The sequence below is a fragment of the Schistocerca gregaria genome, chromosome 1 (assembly GCF_023897955.1).
Source record: "Schistocerca gregaria isolate iqSchGreg1 chromosome 1, iqSchGreg1.2, whole genome shotgun sequence".
Taxonomy (NCBI): Eukaryota; Metazoa; Arthropoda; class Insecta; order Orthoptera; family Acrididae; genus Schistocerca; species Schistocerca gregaria.
Genome location: NC_064920.1, coordinates 694,535,799 through 694,555,793, shown reverse-complemented (window position 1 = coordinate 694,555,793; position 19,995 = coordinate 694,535,799). Strand labels below are relative to the sequence as shown.

General features: G+C 39.1%; 1 protein-coding gene across 1 annotated transcript in view; it reads left to right on the top strand.

Annotated features, from left to right (window-relative positions):
• LOC126364928 (protein sel-1 homolog 1-like) overlaps window positions 1-19,995 on the top strand; it is an 84,953-nt gene that overhangs the window by 1,792 nt on the left and 63,166 nt on the right. Inside the window, exon 2 of the mRNA XM_050008097.1 lies at window positions 18,577-18,800. Coding sequence (XP_049864054.1) covers window positions 18,577-18,800 — 224 coding nt within the window. The remainder of the gene's footprint in view (window positions 1-18,576; window positions 18,801-19,995) is intronic.

Genomic DNA, 19,995 nt, shown 5'->3' with positions numbered 1-19,995 from the left:
ATTCTTCTTGAAGTCTGAGGGTATTTCCCCTGTCTCATACATCTTGCTCACCAAATGGTAGAGTTTTGTCAGGACTGGCTCTCCCAAGGCCGTCAGTAGTTCTAAGGGAATGTTGTCTACTCCCTGGGCCTTGTTTCGACTCAGGTCTTTCCGTGCTCTGTCAAAATCTTCATGCAGTATCATATCTCCCATTTCATCTTCATCTACATCCTCTTCCATTTCCATAATATCGCCCTCAAGTACATCGCCCTTCTATAGACCCTCTATATACTCCTTCCACCTTTCTGCTTTCCCTGCTTTGCTTAGAACTGGGTTTCCATCTGAGCTCTTGATATTCATACAAGTCATTCTCTTTTCTCCAAAGGTCTCTTTAAATTTCCTGTAGGCAGTATCTATCGTACCCCTAGTGAGATAAGCCTCTACATCCTTACATTTGTCCTCTAGCCATCCCTGATTAGCCATTTTGCACTTCCTGTCGATCTCATTTTTGAGACGTTTCTATTACTTTTTGCCTGCTTCATTTACTGCATTTTTATATTTTCTCCTCATATCTTTAGGATATTTGGTGTTTAGGAACTAATTATACAGACAGAAAACACTCTTAAGTAGTTAGTTTCTCAATTGGGAAAAAATCCAATAAGCCTAAAAACAAACACTGTTGCATCTCAATTGGGAAAAAATCCAATAAGCCTAAAAACAAACACTGCTGCAATAGTTCTGCAATATGAAGCTTGCAGAGGACATGGCACATCTTGCTTTTTTGATTGTTTGCATGTCTATACATGCACTATACCACACAGTTTGAGCCGCTTCTAACAACATACTTCTACAGCCATACTCCACAAATCACTGTGATGTGCATTGTTGAGGGTTCTTCCTTGTGCTTGTGGAGTATTGCAAGAAAGACTGTGTGCACACATTGATTTGTCTGATCATCTCTTTACAGCCCCTGTGGGTACAATACGTAGGGGGCATACAATATTTGTAGATGCCTTGATTAATACTGGTTCTTGTAACTTGGTAAGGAATCATTTGCTGGCGAGTTGGTGTTTATCTTGAATCATCTGTCAGCTGTTACCAGCACTCCCATGGCATTTCCCCATGGATCAAACAATTCTTGCTGGCCGTCTTTCCGTACATTCAGTAGGTACTTGGTACAGATGCCATACACTTGACTGATATTCGAATATGGGCCACATAATTGTTTTGTAAGAAGTCTCCTTTGTAGACTGATTGTGTTTTTCCAATAGCCCACCAATGAACCAAAGTTTGCCATTAACTTTACTTAGAACTAAGCGTATTTCAAATCCCTACAAATTATTCTACCCAATTATTTGTATGAGTTTACCTATTGCAGTTGCGATTTGTTGATATTACAATTATAGGGTAACATATTTTTGTGTTTTGTGGATTGACCAATTTTGTGTTTCTCAAAATTTGAAGCAAATTACCGATTATTAATATTGACTGCAAAGTCATCGATGTACAACATGAACAGGAAGAACTTCCCTGGGGACACAAGAAATTACTTCTACTTATGTGAATGGCTCAACTCAAGATGACATACCGCTTCCTCCCTACCAAGAAAACCTCAATCTAATCACAAATTTTGTCTGATACCCCATATTATCATACTTTCATTCATAAACATTGGTATGGTACTGAGTCAAATGTTCTCCAGAAGTCAAGAAACTATATCACATTGACTGTCTCGCTCCATGGCTTTCAAGATGTCCTGTGAGAAAAGTGAGTTGCGTATAGCATGAACAGTGTTTTTGGATATGTGCTGGTTGGTGCAGAGAAGGTCATTCCTTTTGCATTACCTTATGTTTCAGGTCAGAATGTGTTGCAGGATTGTACAATGAGTGGAAATCGGTGATATTGGATGGTATGTGCAAGTTAAAGTTACTAAGTGATTGAAGTGTCAGGGAGTTGAGTGATTGGGTGTTAGCCATCATTCAGTTATACTCGCATGGCTGCCCCGTATTCACCACCTAAAGATTACATGCATGTGGAAGCTTATCGCTCTCCGCCTCGTGGCCCACACATCTTGGGGTGCAGATCGTAACACTCTTCTCCATATTTATCGTGCACTAGTCTTGTCCCAACTAGACTATGGTAGTCATGTTTTTGGCTTAGCAACTCTTCCCACTCTGCAAATACTTGACCCTGCTCACCATTGTGGGTTGAATTGGGCTGTTGGTGCCTTTCGTACTAGTCCCATTAACAGTCTCCTCACACAAGTGGGTTTACCCCTCCACAAATATGATGGAGCCAACTCCAGGTTTCTTATGCAGTCGCCATTCGCCAATTCCCTGACCATCCTGTGTACTCTGTCCTCATGGAAATGAGGGATGTTTCCCTCCTGACAACCGCCCATGGGTGGGATTGCCAGTTGGAATGCATCTCACTTCACTCTGTCGGTATCTCCTTCTCCACTCGCTGGAATGTGCTCATGTAATTCCTCCCCCCCCCCCCCCCCCCTCCCCTTTTGGATGCTGCCTAGACCATGGATTAGGACCAACCTTTTCCAGGGTTCTAAGATTTCTGTCGCTTCTATGGCTTTTTGGCAGCTTGTACCTGCCATCGTTGCAGAGTTCCAGAGTGCCATCATCTTTTACACTGATGGTTCTAAAACAATAGATAAGGTGGGATACACTTTTGCATCTCTTAGTGGCTTAACACACCATTTATAGCCAGGATCATGTAGGGTGTTCACAGCAGAGCTTCTAGCCATTGACAAAGCCCTCCATTTTGTTTCTCATGCTTCCCCCCCACAGTGTTTTAATTTTTACAGATTCAATGAGCAGCTTGCAGGCTCTCGACTGATGCTACTCTCGTCACCCTTTGGTCTCCACTATACATGACCGTCCCCCTGCTCTTGGTCGTGCCACCTGCTCAGTTGTCTTCCTCTAGGTCCCAAGTAATCACAGTCAAGGAGTCTACTGCAGTTTGTCACTCATCTTTCCACTCCTCTAGGAAGGAGTCCACTGTTTTATGTGGTCTATATATTGGTCTTACCAGACTCACCAGTTGTTTTCTCCTGCGTAATGAACCACACCCACAATGTGGTTGTGGGGCCAGACTGACTGTACCCCACATATTGGTGGAATGTCCCCTTCATTTGGCTCTTTGTGCTAAGTATAGTCTTCCATTCCTTAATTTTAAAATTAGAAGACGAATCACAGATGGTTTAGCTCGTCCTCAGATTACTCCGTGAAAGTGATTCTTCCCCGCCCCCCCCCCCCCCCCTCCCCCAGATATAAAGTTTTTCTTTACTCCTGGAGCAGGGGCAGGGTGGTTGTTGATCTCTCTTCATGTCTTCTTGGTCTGGGACCCATGAACACTCCCCTATGGACTGGACACCCTTTTTTTCATTTTTATATTTGGTCTCACCTGTTATGCCACATGCTCGCTGTATTAGGTTACATGCTGCACCTTGTCAAGCGTGGCTGGCTGCAAGCCAGCGATACTGCCCCCCCCCCCCCCCCTCCCGACCCACCCCCCACTCTCTGCCACCACTGCAGTCACAAAAGTATCTTAATTGGAGTATGGTTTTGTGGTTCATTTGTGCTATTTCTGCACCTTGTAGATGTGTGTGACCTGTCGTTCTTTGTTAAAGAAGTCTGTGGTATATTATGCTTAAGGAAGGGGTTGGCACAGCTGCAAACACTGTATAGAGTTGACAAGGAATCCATTGGCCCCTGGAACCTGGTTCAATTGTAGCGATTTCTGCTGTTTCTCAAAACCTTTGACACAGTGACACTAATGTATGTACAATTCATATTTGCAGTGGAGCAAGAATTGAACCGGAGACATACTTAAGTGCTTTTCTTTGTAAAGAAACATCTGAAAATGGAGTTCAGCACTTCTACTTTTGCTTAACTACTCTTGTTTCAGTTCCTTTGCTACTGTAAACATCAGTATGCTAAATTTGGACCAAAGTTCCTCCACATCCTTATGCCCGGAGGTAAAGGTTTTGACCTCTATCTTAAGAAATTACAGTACTGCCTCTTTATCTAGTTTACTAAAAAATTAACTTTCTACTTCTTTGATTTGGTAGCCCTTTTGTACTTCATTAATCATTTTTGCTTCAATTTGGTCATGCTCATCCATCCCTCTTGGTATGAGCATCCGTAAAGAAGTTAGATCTATTTATTGCCATTAGATGTGTTATGTGTACATCATGAGTGGTCTTCTGGACTAATTTTTCTAAGTAATCAATTGTTCAATAAACAGAGTATCCATTTATGATTACATTATGATCAGGGAAAAATTATATAGGATTAACAGGAGTTTTGACACTGTCTCTTCTACTCCCAACCAAATTGTCACCTTTCAACTCAGCATAGGCCTAAGTCTGTGCTTCAGATCAGCATGTCACCACAACTAAGATTTTGTATTCAAACGTGTTGCCATCATCAGTTTGTAACAAAATTATCACCGTGTCACCATCCAATGTAACCTGCTCCTTGGTCTACACACACACACACACACACACACACACACACAAAAATGCAAAAAAAAAAAATTCATTGTTCTGTTCTCTTCCTGTTTGTGTGCACTCCACATTGTCATCATTACTTCATGATGTGAAGAGGATATCTGGTATCGGTAGATTCAGTTGACCCAATGTGGCTTAGCAAGCTGATGTTTTCTGTAGAGTTTACATCTGATGGTGAGTCTAGTAATTGAAAGCAGGATCCAGTTAAAAGTTTATGCTTGCCCTTGATAACTAGTGTTGTGCAAGCGATCTCGCATGCAGCCTACTTGTTATACACTGCCAGTGCAAAATATTGGTGAAGCTAGTGATATTTCTTGATCTCCTATAAAAATATTGATTTTCTTATGCAACCTATACAACGATATTTCTCAACTTCCTTCTTTTTCAAGAAGCTAGGCCTAATTGTGTCTGTTGAGGGGCACATGTGGTGGATGTACATGCTATAACTATAAGCATACATTGAATTTTTAAAATTCAAAATACGTGTGAAATCGGGTGATAGTGTTGCTGTGCTGCAGAATGACGTGAAGTAACAATATTCACCACAATTGCTGCTCCTGGAGGGTAATGGAACCTTTGTTCTACTGCTCCCAAATTTATGTAAGTGCGCCAACTGTTCGGGTGGTGACTCTGAAGAGTGAACTGGAATCTGGTGGCTGCAGTCAAACATCAAACAACTTGAAAGAATTAAATTGTGTGTTTTATTAACTTGGACATAGTCATGCCCATTCCAGCTGGTACCTAACGAATGTGAGGGAGCCTAATTATTATGGAGTCATCATGATACTCGTTTCTGTTTTAAGTTTAGAATCTCAATGACTGATATATCACTATTGGTGGACTACCAGTTTTGGAAGAGTTAAGGAATACATATGTAGTTAATGATAGTAGTCTCCTGGGCTGTCTGAAAGAAAACCATACTATGTGGGATGGGATTTAAATATGATGTATCACAGTTGTGCCATGTGTCTAATAATGCACATTTTTAGGTAAATGGGTACTTTTCATGGCAAAAGTCATAAAGATTTTGCAATTTCATTTTCATCTGATGGTTGTCGTCTCTCTCTGTCTCTTGCCACTTCCATGGTATTCTTTTACTCAGGATGCACTGACTGGGACAAAAGTGCCACTAAATGCTGACAGAATACTTCACGAAAATGAGAGGTATATCTCCATTGCATAAGTACTGTGGTGAGCCATTATTCACAGTATGAAATGTACCCTTTAGTCTCTCTGAAATTTTAATGTAGACATCTGCTGTAAAGCTTGCCACTTGTGGATGGTGTATTTATAGTGATTCTGCAGTGATTGTCACTGTCATTCCCAGCCAAGTACCAAACCATCCACCTCACTCCTTCCAAATTTGAACCATGATTAGGTATTCCGTATCATGTCCTTTCACATTACCTATGCTCTGGCCACATTGCCAAAGCAATTCAGAATGAAGTCTGCTGCCCCCCTCCCCCCCCCCCCCCCCCCTTTATTTTTCCTTCGACAAATTACTACACAACATCAGTATTCTGTAGTAGCAGACTTACATGGGTAACAATTATCAAATATATTTGTCTGTCCTGATATCATTGTTGCTTCAGATTCCTTGGCACGGCTAGTCTGTTATTTGCATGTATCATGGATCCTAATTGTGATCTCTTACTGTGTTGTGGAACGGCTCAGTTTTAGAGTTCTGGTACACTTTCTCAGTGAAAGATATGACAGCACACCACCCAATTACAGTTATTATTTCCACATCCAAGTGAAAAGGCATAGGTTCAAGGCCTTTGCACACCTTTTTCAGTCCAGTGTTTGCTGAACAGCTCGTTCAGTGGGAACATAGACATATACCATAAAAATATCAAATCTTCAAATCTGATCACCAGTTCTATTAACTGAAATATTATTATTATTATTATTCTTTTTTAAACAAAATTGAAGCTCCATTTTTATGTGAAGTGCTGGAGCTTAGTAAATAGCTTTATAATTTGTCTAAAATTTCAGCTTACAGTTAGCATTGCAAACTAATTTCCTAAAGCAATACAACAAAACATTGTAAAGCCATACATTAACAAAATATCTCTGAAAATTTATAAAAATACCTTAAGCCAGTCCAATTCAATAGCTTTTATTGAATTTATTTAATTAGTAAGGTCCCTAGGTTGATTCATTTTTATTGCTATTCCCTGTCATTCTGTGGCGCAGAGACTGGCAACTTGCTTTAAATGTTGAGAAATGTAAAATAGTGCATTTCACAAAATGAAAAAAAGTAGTATTATATCACTGTAATATCAATGAGTCACAGTTGGAATCGACCAACTTTGGTAAGATGTAACACTTTGTAGGGATATGGAATGGAATGATAATATAAATATAGTCATGGGTAAAGCAGTTGGAAGACTTCAGTTTATTGGTAGAATCCTTGGGAAGTGCAGTCAATCTACGCAGGAGATTGTGTACAAGTCACTCATTCAACCCATTCTAGAATATTGCTCAAGTGTGCAGGACCCTTGCCAGATAGGACTGACAGTGGGGATATTGAATTTATAAAGAGAAGGGCAGCACAACTGGTCACAGGTTTGTCCGACTCAAGGGAGTGTGTCAGATGTTGGAGAAAGTGAACTGACAGACTCTTGAAGATAGACATGAACTATTCCAAGAAAGTCTACTAACAAAATTTCAAGAACTGGCTTTAAATGATGACTCTAGGAATATACTACAATCCCTACTTATCGCTCACATAGTGTATGAGGACACGATTAGAATAATTAGAACATGTTAAGAGGCATTCAGCCAATCATTCTTCACACTCTCCATACAAGAATGAAAGGGAAAGAAACAATAATGATTGGTACAAAGGGACTTATCCTGTGCCTTGCACTACAGAGTGGTTTGCAGAGTGTAGATGTAGATGTTAATGAAAAACCTGAAATTTCATTGTGAGTACCAGAGCAATTTTATGGAAGGCTGAAGATAGACATGCAAGTACAGATCTAGGGTTTATTAAAAGCCCATGACAGGAAAAAAGTGCAGTATTCATTTATCAATATTTTTAATGGTAAGAGAATTAGGTTACTGGAGTAACAAAATGACATTAATTTTATAAAGGAATGTTGGACGGCTACTACAGCTGTATGTTAGCTGTACCGCAATTTTAGGTGGTTGTAAGAGGGTTGACTGAAAACAGTTGGCAGAATTGGTATGCTGCTGGTATTGGCTTGTTCCATAGCCTCTTCTCTGCAGCTCTAGTTGATGGGAAGACTTACCATTGAACAGTTGCGTTGTTAGAGTGTGAAATATGGAACCCTGCACGGACGGTTGGTCAATGCGATTTAAGCAAAGAATTCTTTACAGCAGAAGGTGTCGCCCCAAAGTAGATTCATCAGAGAACGAAAGCAGTGATTGTGTTGATGTGAGTACTGTGCATCATTGGGCGAGTAAGTTTAAAGATGTTGAGGTGGAAACATCTGCAGTGCGTGACAAACAAAGAGTTGGACTTCCTGTGATAGCAACCACCGAGTTTCACAAGCAAAATATTGACAGATTGATTCAGGACAGTTGTCATATTGCTCAGAGAAATTGCAAGCACAATCTTCATTTTTCAAGAACGTGTGGGTCACATTATTGCTTTGCTTGGCTATCAAGAGATCTGTGCACGATGGGTACCTCAGATGGTGACTCCTGAAATGAAAGTGCACAGACTTGAAATTTGCCAGGAACTCCTCTCGCATTACGAGAATGAAGGATAATGAAAGATGATCTGCAGGGACATCATTATGCTTCTGATGACGGCTTTGAGAGAACTGCGCAACTGTGATTGTGGAAACAGTGTGTCGACTTCTTCAGTGACGGATTCAGAAAACTTGTTCATCATTGGCAGAAATGTATCCAATTGGCTGGTGATTTAATAAAACATTTCCATCCAAACTCAATTAACGAAAGTGGAGGAATTACTTTTCATTCAATTCTCGCATGTGTCTACTCTGTTCGTAAAAATTGATGAGAATGTGAAAGGAAAGATGGGAAGTGCCTTATGCCAAGGACATAATTTGTAGAGGGAAGAAATTTATACACAGGGTGATTCATAAAGATATGCAAATATTTTAATATGTATTCTGCAGGTAAAACTAAAGAAAGTTTGTATAAACATAGGATCACAAATGTTTAGTTACAGTTAATAACAGATTTTGCCTGAAATTTAGCAGTGTTGCTAACATGAAGCCATTGCAAACTGTACAAGGTTAAAGAAAAACATGATTTCCATTTATTTTGTTGTTATTGATCTGGCGAATCTTATAAAACATGTCTCAGATGTGTATCAGTTGTAGTTTTCCAGAACATCCAGAGAAGCAAAGAAGTAACTTCATTAAAATTTTTAATTTATTAACTACTTGGGCTAATTTGTTTTTTAAAAGCCGGCCGGAGTGGCCGTTCGGTTCTAGGCGCTACGGTCTGGAGCCGAGCGAACGCTACAGTCGCAGGTTCGAATGCTGCCTCAGGCATGGATGTGTGTCATGTCCTTAAGTTAGTTGGGTTTAATTAGTTCTAAGTTCTAGGCGACTGATGACCTCAGAAGTTAAGTTGCATAGTGCTCAGAGCCATTTGAACCTTTTTTTTTGTTTTTTAAATTCCAGACAATTGCACAAAGTTTTCAGCAGAAGCTGTAGAGATTTTAATTTTGGAAAAAATGATGGTAATAGTGTTAGCTGAAACTGTATGAATGTGTCAGATAATCTGCTTGTATTTCATAAATAATCTACAAACTGCAACAGTTACTATATGGTTTCAATTAAATACGCTGTTGTTATGATGTTCTTTCACTGAAAAATACAGAAAACTAACTCATTTCAAGGTTAGGAAATGACTGAAACAACTCACTAACGGTTGCCAACAATGGCATAAGGGTCATTCCATGTCAGTTCAACCAATTTGAGAAAATGTTCCAGCTGATAGTCTCAGATTTGGCTCAAATTTAGCACACCAATGTTACCAAGTGTGGAACACTCATGTTTAAAATTTTAAGTTCCCCTGCCAATTAGTTCCAGAATTATGGTTTGTGAAAGAAGGTGGCGTGACCCGGAAATTGCAACCTGCATCTGGCAATATGTCATCAGATCCAACTTCAGGTCTTAATAACTTTGGAACTATTCCACACAGTCCAGTGAAATTTTTACAACCCAGTAACATCTACTTGGAGAACACACTCTGTGAATCAAAACACCAACATATTCTGAGGGGAAAATAAAAAAATTCCAAAATGTGATTAAAAAATGTAATATGTTAAAAGGTACATATTGTAGGTGCCCACTATGCCAAATATAATTCCCTCAAAAGGGTATAATTTTTTGTGGTAAGCTTAATGTGGCCTAAACATACACAGAACTCATCTTGCCCATATCAGTCACACAGAGTTACATGCACACGAAAATACAAAAATTTGAAAAATTACCTGAAAAACGTGGATTTTCGAAGTGTGGTAGCACAAAAGGGACAAGTGATATCCAAGCCAAATTTCAAACACTGCATAAGTAGACCATAATATAATATGTGGCAAAATTTCGACTTGTTATTGCAAGGAATTTGTGTACAATAAAAGTTGACAGAGATGTATTTGGTTACGTTTCTTTTAACATGATTTTAGCAAGTAATAGTGATGATGCAGACAGCTTGTTTCAGATAAAGCTGTAGCAATTGTTCGGAATCATTAGGCAACAGAAAGTTTAACAATGGTAGTTTTCAGGGACAGAATGAGTCATTGTTAGGCAGGAACAACAAAGGAAACAAGCAACAATTACAGGTTACTCATGTTTTTAAGATTCTAGTTCAGAATGGTCAGTACTGTTGTGGAAAGTCAGTATGGAGGCAGAAGAGTGTACTAGCGGTACTTTTGTTCAAACAAGTTGCAGTATTGGTAGAGCACAAGCATCTGAATGTCATAAAACAATATATGGAACAAAATGTGGCATTCGCTTTGTACTGTAGGATCTGGATGAATCGGACCAAGATTTGTTGCTATGGAGATCCGGGATACATCCTGTGGGCACAAGAAGTACAGTTCCAGGAAACTTTAGTGCTTGTTACATCATATGAAAGTGTTTCTGGATAAGTATTCTTTCCTACAAAGAAGTTGTTTTGATCCATTTCAGATTCATAAGAAGGCAGTGAAGTGGAGCCTCAGAGAAATTGATATAAAATCAGTATTGAAATTGAATCAGTGCATGGTAGACGAAAACTACAAGAAGCTCAAATGGAATTAAAACACAAAATAGCTGACACACTAATGGCGGAAGAGGAAGAACTATCTGCTCCAACGGAACAGAGATCATGCCAGAAATACTCTGATTTGGACAAAATTGTGCATGATTTGAAAGAAAAATGTGCCATATCCAGATGCCAGAAAAAAGTAGCTATTCTTACCCTTGCACCTTCCAGCTGGTTTATTGACTACACTGAAAAGGAATTTAATGTTTCTACATATATGGTAAAGCAAGCTAGGAAAATAGAAGCAACTCAAGGAGTGCTTCCACAACTTCAGCAGGCTCAGGGTAAGCAATTGAGTTCAGAAATAAAGGTGCTAGTGTCGGAGTTTTATGAAAATAATGACTACAGCCAAAAAAATGCCTGGAAAAAAAGACTGTAACGGTGAAAATGGGAAATTTACATGTACAGATGCAAAAAAGACTGTTGCTACACAACATATCAGAACTATATGTAGAATTCAAGGAAAAGTATCCCAATACCAAAGTAGGTTTATCATCTTTTTTCAATCTTCGGTCAAAATGGGTTGTGCCGGTCAAAATGGGTTGTGCCTGTAAATGCCATGGGCACACACAATGTTTGTGTATGTGAGACCCATCAAAATACTAAGGTGATGTTTGCTGCTATAAAGGATTCTGGCCTGGATTACAAAGGTGCAATGAAGCTGCTAGTGTGTGACATCAGTTCCTACCAGTGCATGATACACAGGTGTTGGAAGTGTCCTGGTAAGGCAAATCTTGCAGAACACATGAATAACAAACTGTATGATGATCTCCTTATGGATGATGGTGAACTTCTTTCTTACAAACAATGGACACACATGGATCGCACAAGTCTTGAAACAAAGCTAAGTACAGTGGGAGATTTTGTTGAAATGTGTTGCCAAAAAACGGACTGACTACACACAGCTTCACAGCAACAGCACAATCGACTTATCTCCAGTTTTGTAAGAATGATTTGAAGCAAAATGAAATTATAGTAATACTAGACTTTTCTGAAAATTATGCATTTATAGTTCAAGATTCCATCCAAGGATATCATTGGGACAACAGTCAAGCAAGTCTCCAGCCATTTGCGATTTACTATAGAGATGAATCAGGTGATGTGTCTGTCATGAACCTGTGCATTTTTAGTGACTGTTCTATTCATGATGCCATTGCAGTTCATGTCCACATTCGCACTGTCATGGCATATATGAAAAACGAGCTGCCTCACATACATTTTGCGAAATACTTCAGTGATGGGGTAGCTAGTCAGTACAAAAACTGTAAAACTCTCAAAAATTTATGCATGCATTACCATGATTTTCAGATTCACGCAGAATGGAATTTTTTCACAACAAGTCATGGCAAAAATGTATGTGATGGTATTGGTGCTACCATTAAGCGCATGGCATCATGAGTTAGTCTGCAGCACCCTACACAAGGTCACATTCTAACACCTCTTCAATTATTTACCTGGATACAGAAAAATATCTCTGGCATACAATCATTCTGTGTTTCGAAAGATGAGGTGAAATCGGTCGAAAAGTTGCTAAAAAAGCAGACTAGAACATGTTAAAACTGTTGCAAGCACAAGGAGCCATCATCACTTCTCTTCATCAGACTCTGATGATGTGCAGATGAGCAGACTGTCCGGTTATAACTATAGGTTCATGCACAACATGTCTCTTCACAGTGTGCCTGACTCAGGATTCAGAGGCAAAAGCAGCAACATAGCAACCAGGTTGCTATGTTATTGCTGTTTATGGTGACAAGTGGTACTTAGGATGTGTTGCAGAGTGCTGTAAAGCAGAAGGTGATGTATTTGTGAACTTCATGGCACCAGCAGGACCAGCAAGATTATTTCATTGGCCACGTTTGGCAGACAGACGTTGGATTGCTTTTGAACATATTCTTATGACAGTTCCAGTTCCTACCACAGTGTCAGGAAGACAGTACAATTTGCCACTCAATGTACCCAGTACAGTAGCTAAAGTGTGGGAGAACTTGTGCTCGAAGCACAATCGACTGGTTTGTAGCTGTTAAGGTGCAGTAAACATTAATGATAGGTTGTGTTAATCTGTCTATATGTTGTTGCTTAGTGATTAAACAGTTGTGGGAGAGGATAAGAAGAGGCAGAACAGTTTAAGATATGTTTTTACAAAATTGTGTTGTGGAACAATGGTCACATCACCAAATATGTCGGTAAACTTCCATTGTACACAAATGTCTTGCAATAACATGCTGAAATTTTGAGATATATATACTATTATGGTCTACTTATGCAGTGTGTGAAATTTGGCTTGGATACCACTTGTCCCTTTTGTACTACCACACTTAGAAAACTCCATGTTTTTCAGGTAGTTTTTCAAATTTTTGAATTTTCATGTGCATGTAACTCCAGTTTTTGTGACTGATATGGGCATGATGAGTTCTGTGTGTGTGTTTAGGCCACATTAAGCTTACCACAAAAAAATTATACCCATTTTGAGTGAATTATATTTGGCGTAGAGGGCACCTACAATATGTACCTTTTAATGTATTACATTTTTTTAATCACATTTAGGATTTTTTTTTATTTTCCCTCAGAAATATGTTGTTGGTGTTTTAATTCATGGAGTGTGTTCTCTAACTGGATGTTACTGGACTGTGTGGAATAGTTCCGAAGTTATGAAGACCTGAAGTTGGGTCTGCCGATAGATTGTCAGATGTGGGTTGCAACCTTCTTTCACAAGTCATAATTCTGGAACTAATTGGCAGGGGAAACTAATACTTTGTACACGAGTGTTCCACACTTGGTAGAATTAGTGTACTGAATTTCAGTCAAATCTGAGACTGAGCTGGAGCCCCTGGTTGAACTGACATGGAATGACCCATAAACATTTCTACATTTTTAATGGAAAGTAAACAAATTTTCTTGTATAATGATCTTTGCTTCTCTCGATCTTCTGGAAAACTACTGCAGATACACATCTGGGACATCTTTTATTAGATTCACCAGACCAATAACAACAAAATAAATGGAAATCAGGCTTTACATTTAGAAACTTCACTAATATGATGCCATCGCAAAACTGTACGGTGTTAAAGTAAAGCCTGATTTAAAAACAAAGATTCCAAGACTTACCAAGCGGGAAAGTGCCGGCAGACAGGCACAATGAACAAAACACACAAACACACACACAGAATTACTAGCTTTCCCAACCAATGGTTGCTTCTTCAGGAAGGAGAGGGAAAGACGAAAGGATGTGGGTTTTAAGGGAGAGGGTAAGGAGTCATTCCAATCCCGGGAGCGGAAAGATTTCCCTTAGGGGAAAAAAAGACAGGTGTACAAGCGCGCGCGTGCCCACACACCCACACACCCACACACCCACACACCCACACACCCACACACCCACACACCCACACACCCACACACCCACACACCCACACACCCACACACCCACACACCCACACACCCACACACCCACACACCCACACACCCACACACCCACACACCCACACACCCACACACCCACACACCCACACACCCACACACCCACACACCCACACACCCACACACCACACACACACACACACACACACACACACACACACACACACACAAGCATATGTCTGCTTTGTGTGTGTGTGTGTGTGTGTGTGTGTGTGTGTGTGTGTGTGTGTGTGTGTGCGCGCGAGTGTACACCTGTCTTTTTTTCCCCTAAGGGAAGTCTTTCCGCTCCCGGGATTGGAATGACTCCTTACCCTCTCCCTTAAAACCCACATCCTTTCGTCTTTCCCTCTCCTTCCTGAAGAAGCAACCATCGGTTGCGAAAGCTAGTAATTGTGTGTGTGTGTGTGTGTGTGTGTGTGTGTGTGTGTGTGTGTGTGTGTGTGTGTGTTTGTGTGTTTTGTTCATTGTGCCTGTCTGCCGGCACTTTCCGGCTTTGTAAGTCATGGAATCTTTGTTTTTAATATATTTTTCCCATGTGGAAGTTTCTTTCTATATTTTATATATAATCTGGTACTTTGTAAATAAGCATTTGTGGGCCTATGTTTATATAAACTTTTTTCTTAAGTTTTACTTGTATAATAACATATTAAAAATATTTGCATTTCTTTGTGAATCACCCTGTATAATCTGTTTGAATAGTGATTGCTGAAAAGTGAGCTAATAACCCTATTTACTAAACTTTACAATGAAACATGAGTAAATGGATGCATACTACATGTAGAACATGGTTATTTTGAAGAACAGTCATTATTCTTCCGTAATGTAAGCTAATTTAATACTTTTTTTAGAAAACACCGCAAATGGCCAATTATTTTATTTTATTTATCCACGAAATCATGTTCATGACATATGGGATACAAGTTACAGCAATGAATCGGTGAAGCATAGTACTTTTTTCTTACATTGACACTATGACAGAACAAATAAATTCATATCTACCTTACAGTCATTCAAGATTGACATATTAGACTAAATTAAAGCTACAGGTGACATAAATTGGTCTCCATAAATTCAGCAACAGAATAAAAACAATGCTGGAGCAATATACTGTTAACTTTCTTCCTGAAAGAGTTTTTATTATTCTTGACTGAGCAAGATAATTTATTATAAAGTATGCTGCCTATGTGCCTCACACCATCATGGCATTTACTGAGTCTTTGATTATCTAGATGAATGTTGCTTACACTGTGGGTGTCATGATCATGAATGTCATTATTTGTTTTGAAGAGATGAAGATTCTTACTGACAAATGAAACAGTCTCTAGGAGGTAATACATGGTACAGGTAATTTTCAGAATTCTTTAAAGATTGGTTTGGTAGGTGTGTGCAGTGGCAATATTAACATGACCTTGACAATTCGCTTTTGCATAACGAGTATTTTCCTATTTATTGCCCCCCAGAATGGAATGCCATATGAGACGACTGAGTTCACTAGTGCAAAGTATACAGTTTTAATGGTGGTCACATTCTGAAGGCATAGCACAGGCTACTCAATTTACACAGTAGTTTCTCTCTGTGGATACTCCACTGCAGTGTGTTATCTATCCAGAGACCAAAGAATTTAGTCTCACTGACTTGTTCAATAACTTTCTTGTCCATGATTTGTGGTTCCATATGTGTTGTATGGTTGTTTGATGGGCAGAAGACCATAAGTCGTTTTTTCCATATTAAGTAGGAGTTTGTTCGCATAGAGTCAGTATAGGAGCCTTTCACTGCTGTAAGTTAGGTCAGCTCTCATCTGGTGTGGATAAATGTTGCAAGAGAGGTGGTTTGTATCATCGGCAAATAACACAGGTACTGTTGAGGGTAGATGTTCTGGGAGGTCATTAACGAAGATAAGGAAGAGGAGGGGGCCTGTGGGACTCCTGATGTGACTGGTATTATATCTGAATGGGCTGTTTTTCCGTCATTTGTTGCTATTTCTACCAGCTGCCCTCTGTTTGATAGATATGGCTGGAACCAGTCATTACAGACTCTTCTTATACCATATGCATCCAGTTTGTGGAGTAGTAGTGTGTGGTTGACTAGATTAAATGCTTTTGTCAGATCAATAAAAAATCCAGAAGCATAATGTTTTTCATTAAATGCTTCTATTATCTCATCCGTAAACGAAAAGAGAGCCTCATTGATTGATTTTATTTTCACGAAAACCAAACTGCTGTGCTGTTAATAGGGAGTCATTTACAAGAAAGGACATTATACGGGTATATACAATTTTTTCAATTATTTGGGACACAGTTGGGAGAAGGGATGTGGGTCGGTAGTTGTTGACTTCATGTTTGTCCCCTTTCTTGTGTAACAGAACTATCTTGGAGTATTTGAGAATTTGAAGGAAAATGCTAGTATTCATTGAGCAGTTTATTATGTTGCAGAGTGGTTGTATTATTTCATTGGCAACATGTTTTATTACATAGGCAGGTAGACCATCAAGGCCAGATGAGAGGGAACTTTTCATATTCCGAATAGTTAGCAGAAACTCTTTCAAAGTTGCAGGTATTAGAAAAATTGATTTGTCAGATCTTATACATTTTGGAGAATAGGATTTTGTTGGTAAAGAGCGACCAAATGATAGGCTGTTAGCTATTCCTGAAAATTGTTTGTTAAATGTATAACAGATTGTTTGATGTTCGTTTTTGTTGGCCATTGTGCTGAAGATATTGCGGTGTTTTTTTGTTTGATGTCAGTTCATAAAGTTTTTCTGACAATATCCATCATTGCTTTACATATGTTATTAGACTCATTTATATATGCTTTATTTGCTAGTCGTTTTGCTTCAGATATTACTTTACAAAGTTTGTTCTTAGAAAGTAACTTGATGTAGCCTACTGGCGATATAGCATCTACTGTCTTCCTGGTTACTACGACAGAATGTTTGTTCTCTTTGAAGGTCACTGTGAATTAGACCTAAGTGATAAAAGATTTTTTTATATGTTGTGTTGATGGAAGTTTACTATGGTGATGGTGCAGCCAGTTAATTTGAGCAGTGCCAACTAGACATTTTTTTCAGAGAATGCTCTGGAATAAATAGTTCATGGCGATCCCCTGTCTCATCACATGGCGAAGGTGTTGTGGATGGGATAGGTGAAACTGTAAGGTGTGCCGTCTGGAATACCTGCAGAGCTAAGGAACATGTACTGTCTGGTGGTAAGGACTTGGCAAAAATTACAAGAATGGTAATATTTTCGGTAGAGCAGACAAAAACCATCCATGTTGTTACTCCTATTTCTTCTTTTATGATTGAATACCAGTGTTACTCACTAATCCCCAGAGATTTGTACACATTTTCAAAAAGCAAGCTTCAACCAAAGCAAATTCACAGGACCTGATTAATCATACTTCTTTGCTTTATGAGAATTTTGCTCTGGTTGCCAGCCCAGAAAAAAGTAAAGATTTTTTTTTTTTGTGGAGCATGTAAGGCATATTGATGATGATTATGAAATTTCATTTCTTAGAAAGAAAGACACAAATAGAAATGTTTGTTTCCTTCAAAGAAAGATAAATTTTGGGCAGAACAAGGCTGTCTGGTTGTAGCTACTGTAAATCAGAGGAGTGTCATTTTTCCCCACACAACAGCAATGCAGAATGGAACTAGTAATTTTCCAGTGAAAGTCTCTTTCCATTACCAGAGATTTTTTAATGTCATGAGTTAAGTATTTATTTAATGTATTTGTCTATTATACCATCTTGTTCCTCATTTATTCCTCTCCATAATTGATTTTTTGTAGAAATGGGTGAGCTGAATTAATGTTGCATTATAAATGAGAACAGTAAGGACATCTGAATTGTCACATCGTTACAATAAGTTTTCTTACCCAAGTGTCATATGAATGAAACGTAAACTATTACACTAAGAAGTTATATTTCTTTGCTTATGTAGAAAATACAATAAATCATTTGTCCTTTATAATGATTGTTCTTTTTTATCTTTAAACTGAAATAAATAAATAAATAACCATTGTCAGTTATTCCATTACTCGTGGAACTATCCATATTCTACCCCTTCAGAGGCAAGGCTAAATTTCTGTCTTTTTTTATGCTTTTGCTCTGTACATAATGTATAGCAGGTCATCGTTTTCAAAGAAGTTTCCTGGTGATGTTTGTACAGAAAGGGCAAACTGTGCCAGCTTTAAATATAATGCAAGCTATATATTTTTGATAAACTACTGTATTGAAATTCTGCCACAGCTACTCTGAATATACATTAGTTAAAATTAAATCATTCCACGTCATATTTAGAATTGTGGAGCTTCTTTCTTAACCAAGTGATTGACTATACCAACTTTTCTGCTTGTTGATGTTGATAACACTGAATTATTGTTGAAATTTCGTTATCCTTAAATTTTTAGCTGAGGAACTGTATCAGAAAGGAATGGCCGTACTAAATGCGACCAGAGGAAACAAGCAGGAGGCATATAGATTACTTCAGCAAGCTGCTAACCTTGGTCATACAGCTGCTGAGATGCAGGTCGCTTGGGCACAGTTGCTTGGCTCGACACTGCCGCAGAACCTCGAAGCAGCCAAAGACAGTTTCCAGCAGCTGGCTGAAAGAGGTGTGCCAGATGCTCATATGGTATGTACAGGCTTTCTGGCAAAGTTATAAAAGTTTTTAGACAACATAGATGCATGGAGATAGCAGTGATTGGTTTACTTATAATCAATCAATCAATCGAAATGACAATCACAATCGTGTTATTTATTTTGTCGCCAACTGGTTTCAACCCACGATGGGGTCATCTTCAGAGCAATTTATACCATTTGGTCACTCACTGGAGATGTCACCCTGCCTGTGCATGGTTGGCATAATTATGCCGACCATGCACAGGCAGGGTGACATCTCCAGTGAGTGACCAAATGGTATAAATTGCCCTGAAGATGACCCCATCGTGGGTTGAAACCGGTTGGCGACAAAATAAATAACACAATTGTGACTGTCATTTTGACTGATTAGTTATAAGAGTGTTTTAAAAACTTGTTTGTTGTTGGCACAAGTAGGTGTAAATCAATAAAACTCTTGAACTCACCTGTACCATACAAGGCCAAGAAAAGTATTACAACAAGTAGTATTGTATAAGTAGACAGCATTAAGCTTGTTTGGATAGGTGTGATCGATGAAATTTTGTTCTGAATGACCAAAATTTTATTAATCAGTTAATTCTACACACATCAACAAAAAGTTTTGTATCACCTCGGTTCCAAGAATTCTGGAACCTGTACAGAAAATTGGAATAGAGATCAACAAAAACATCATTTCCACCCTTTTTATTGCTCATGAGAACCACACATTTCAAGTTGTACCACCACACAGCGAGACCTTCAGAGGCGGTGGTCCAGATTGGTGTACACACTGGTACCTCTAATACCCAGTAACATGTCCTTTCGCATTGATGCATGCCTGTATTTGCCATGGCATACTATGCACAAGTTAGTCCAGATCGTCCCACTCCTCAATGGTGATTCGGCGTAGATCCCTCAGAATAGTTGGTGGGTCATGTCAACCACAAACAGCCCTTTTCAGTTTATCCCAGGCATGTTTGATAGGTTTCATGTCTGGAGCACATGCTGGCCACTCTAGTCGAACAATGTTGTTATCCTGAAGGAAGTCATTCAAAGATGTGCATGATGGGGGCACAAATTATCACCCATGAAGATTAATGCCTTGCCAATATGCTGCTGATATGGTTGCACTATCGGTTGGAGGATGGCGTTCATGTATTGTACAGCCATTACGGTGCCTTCCATGACCACCAGCGGTGTACATCGGCCCC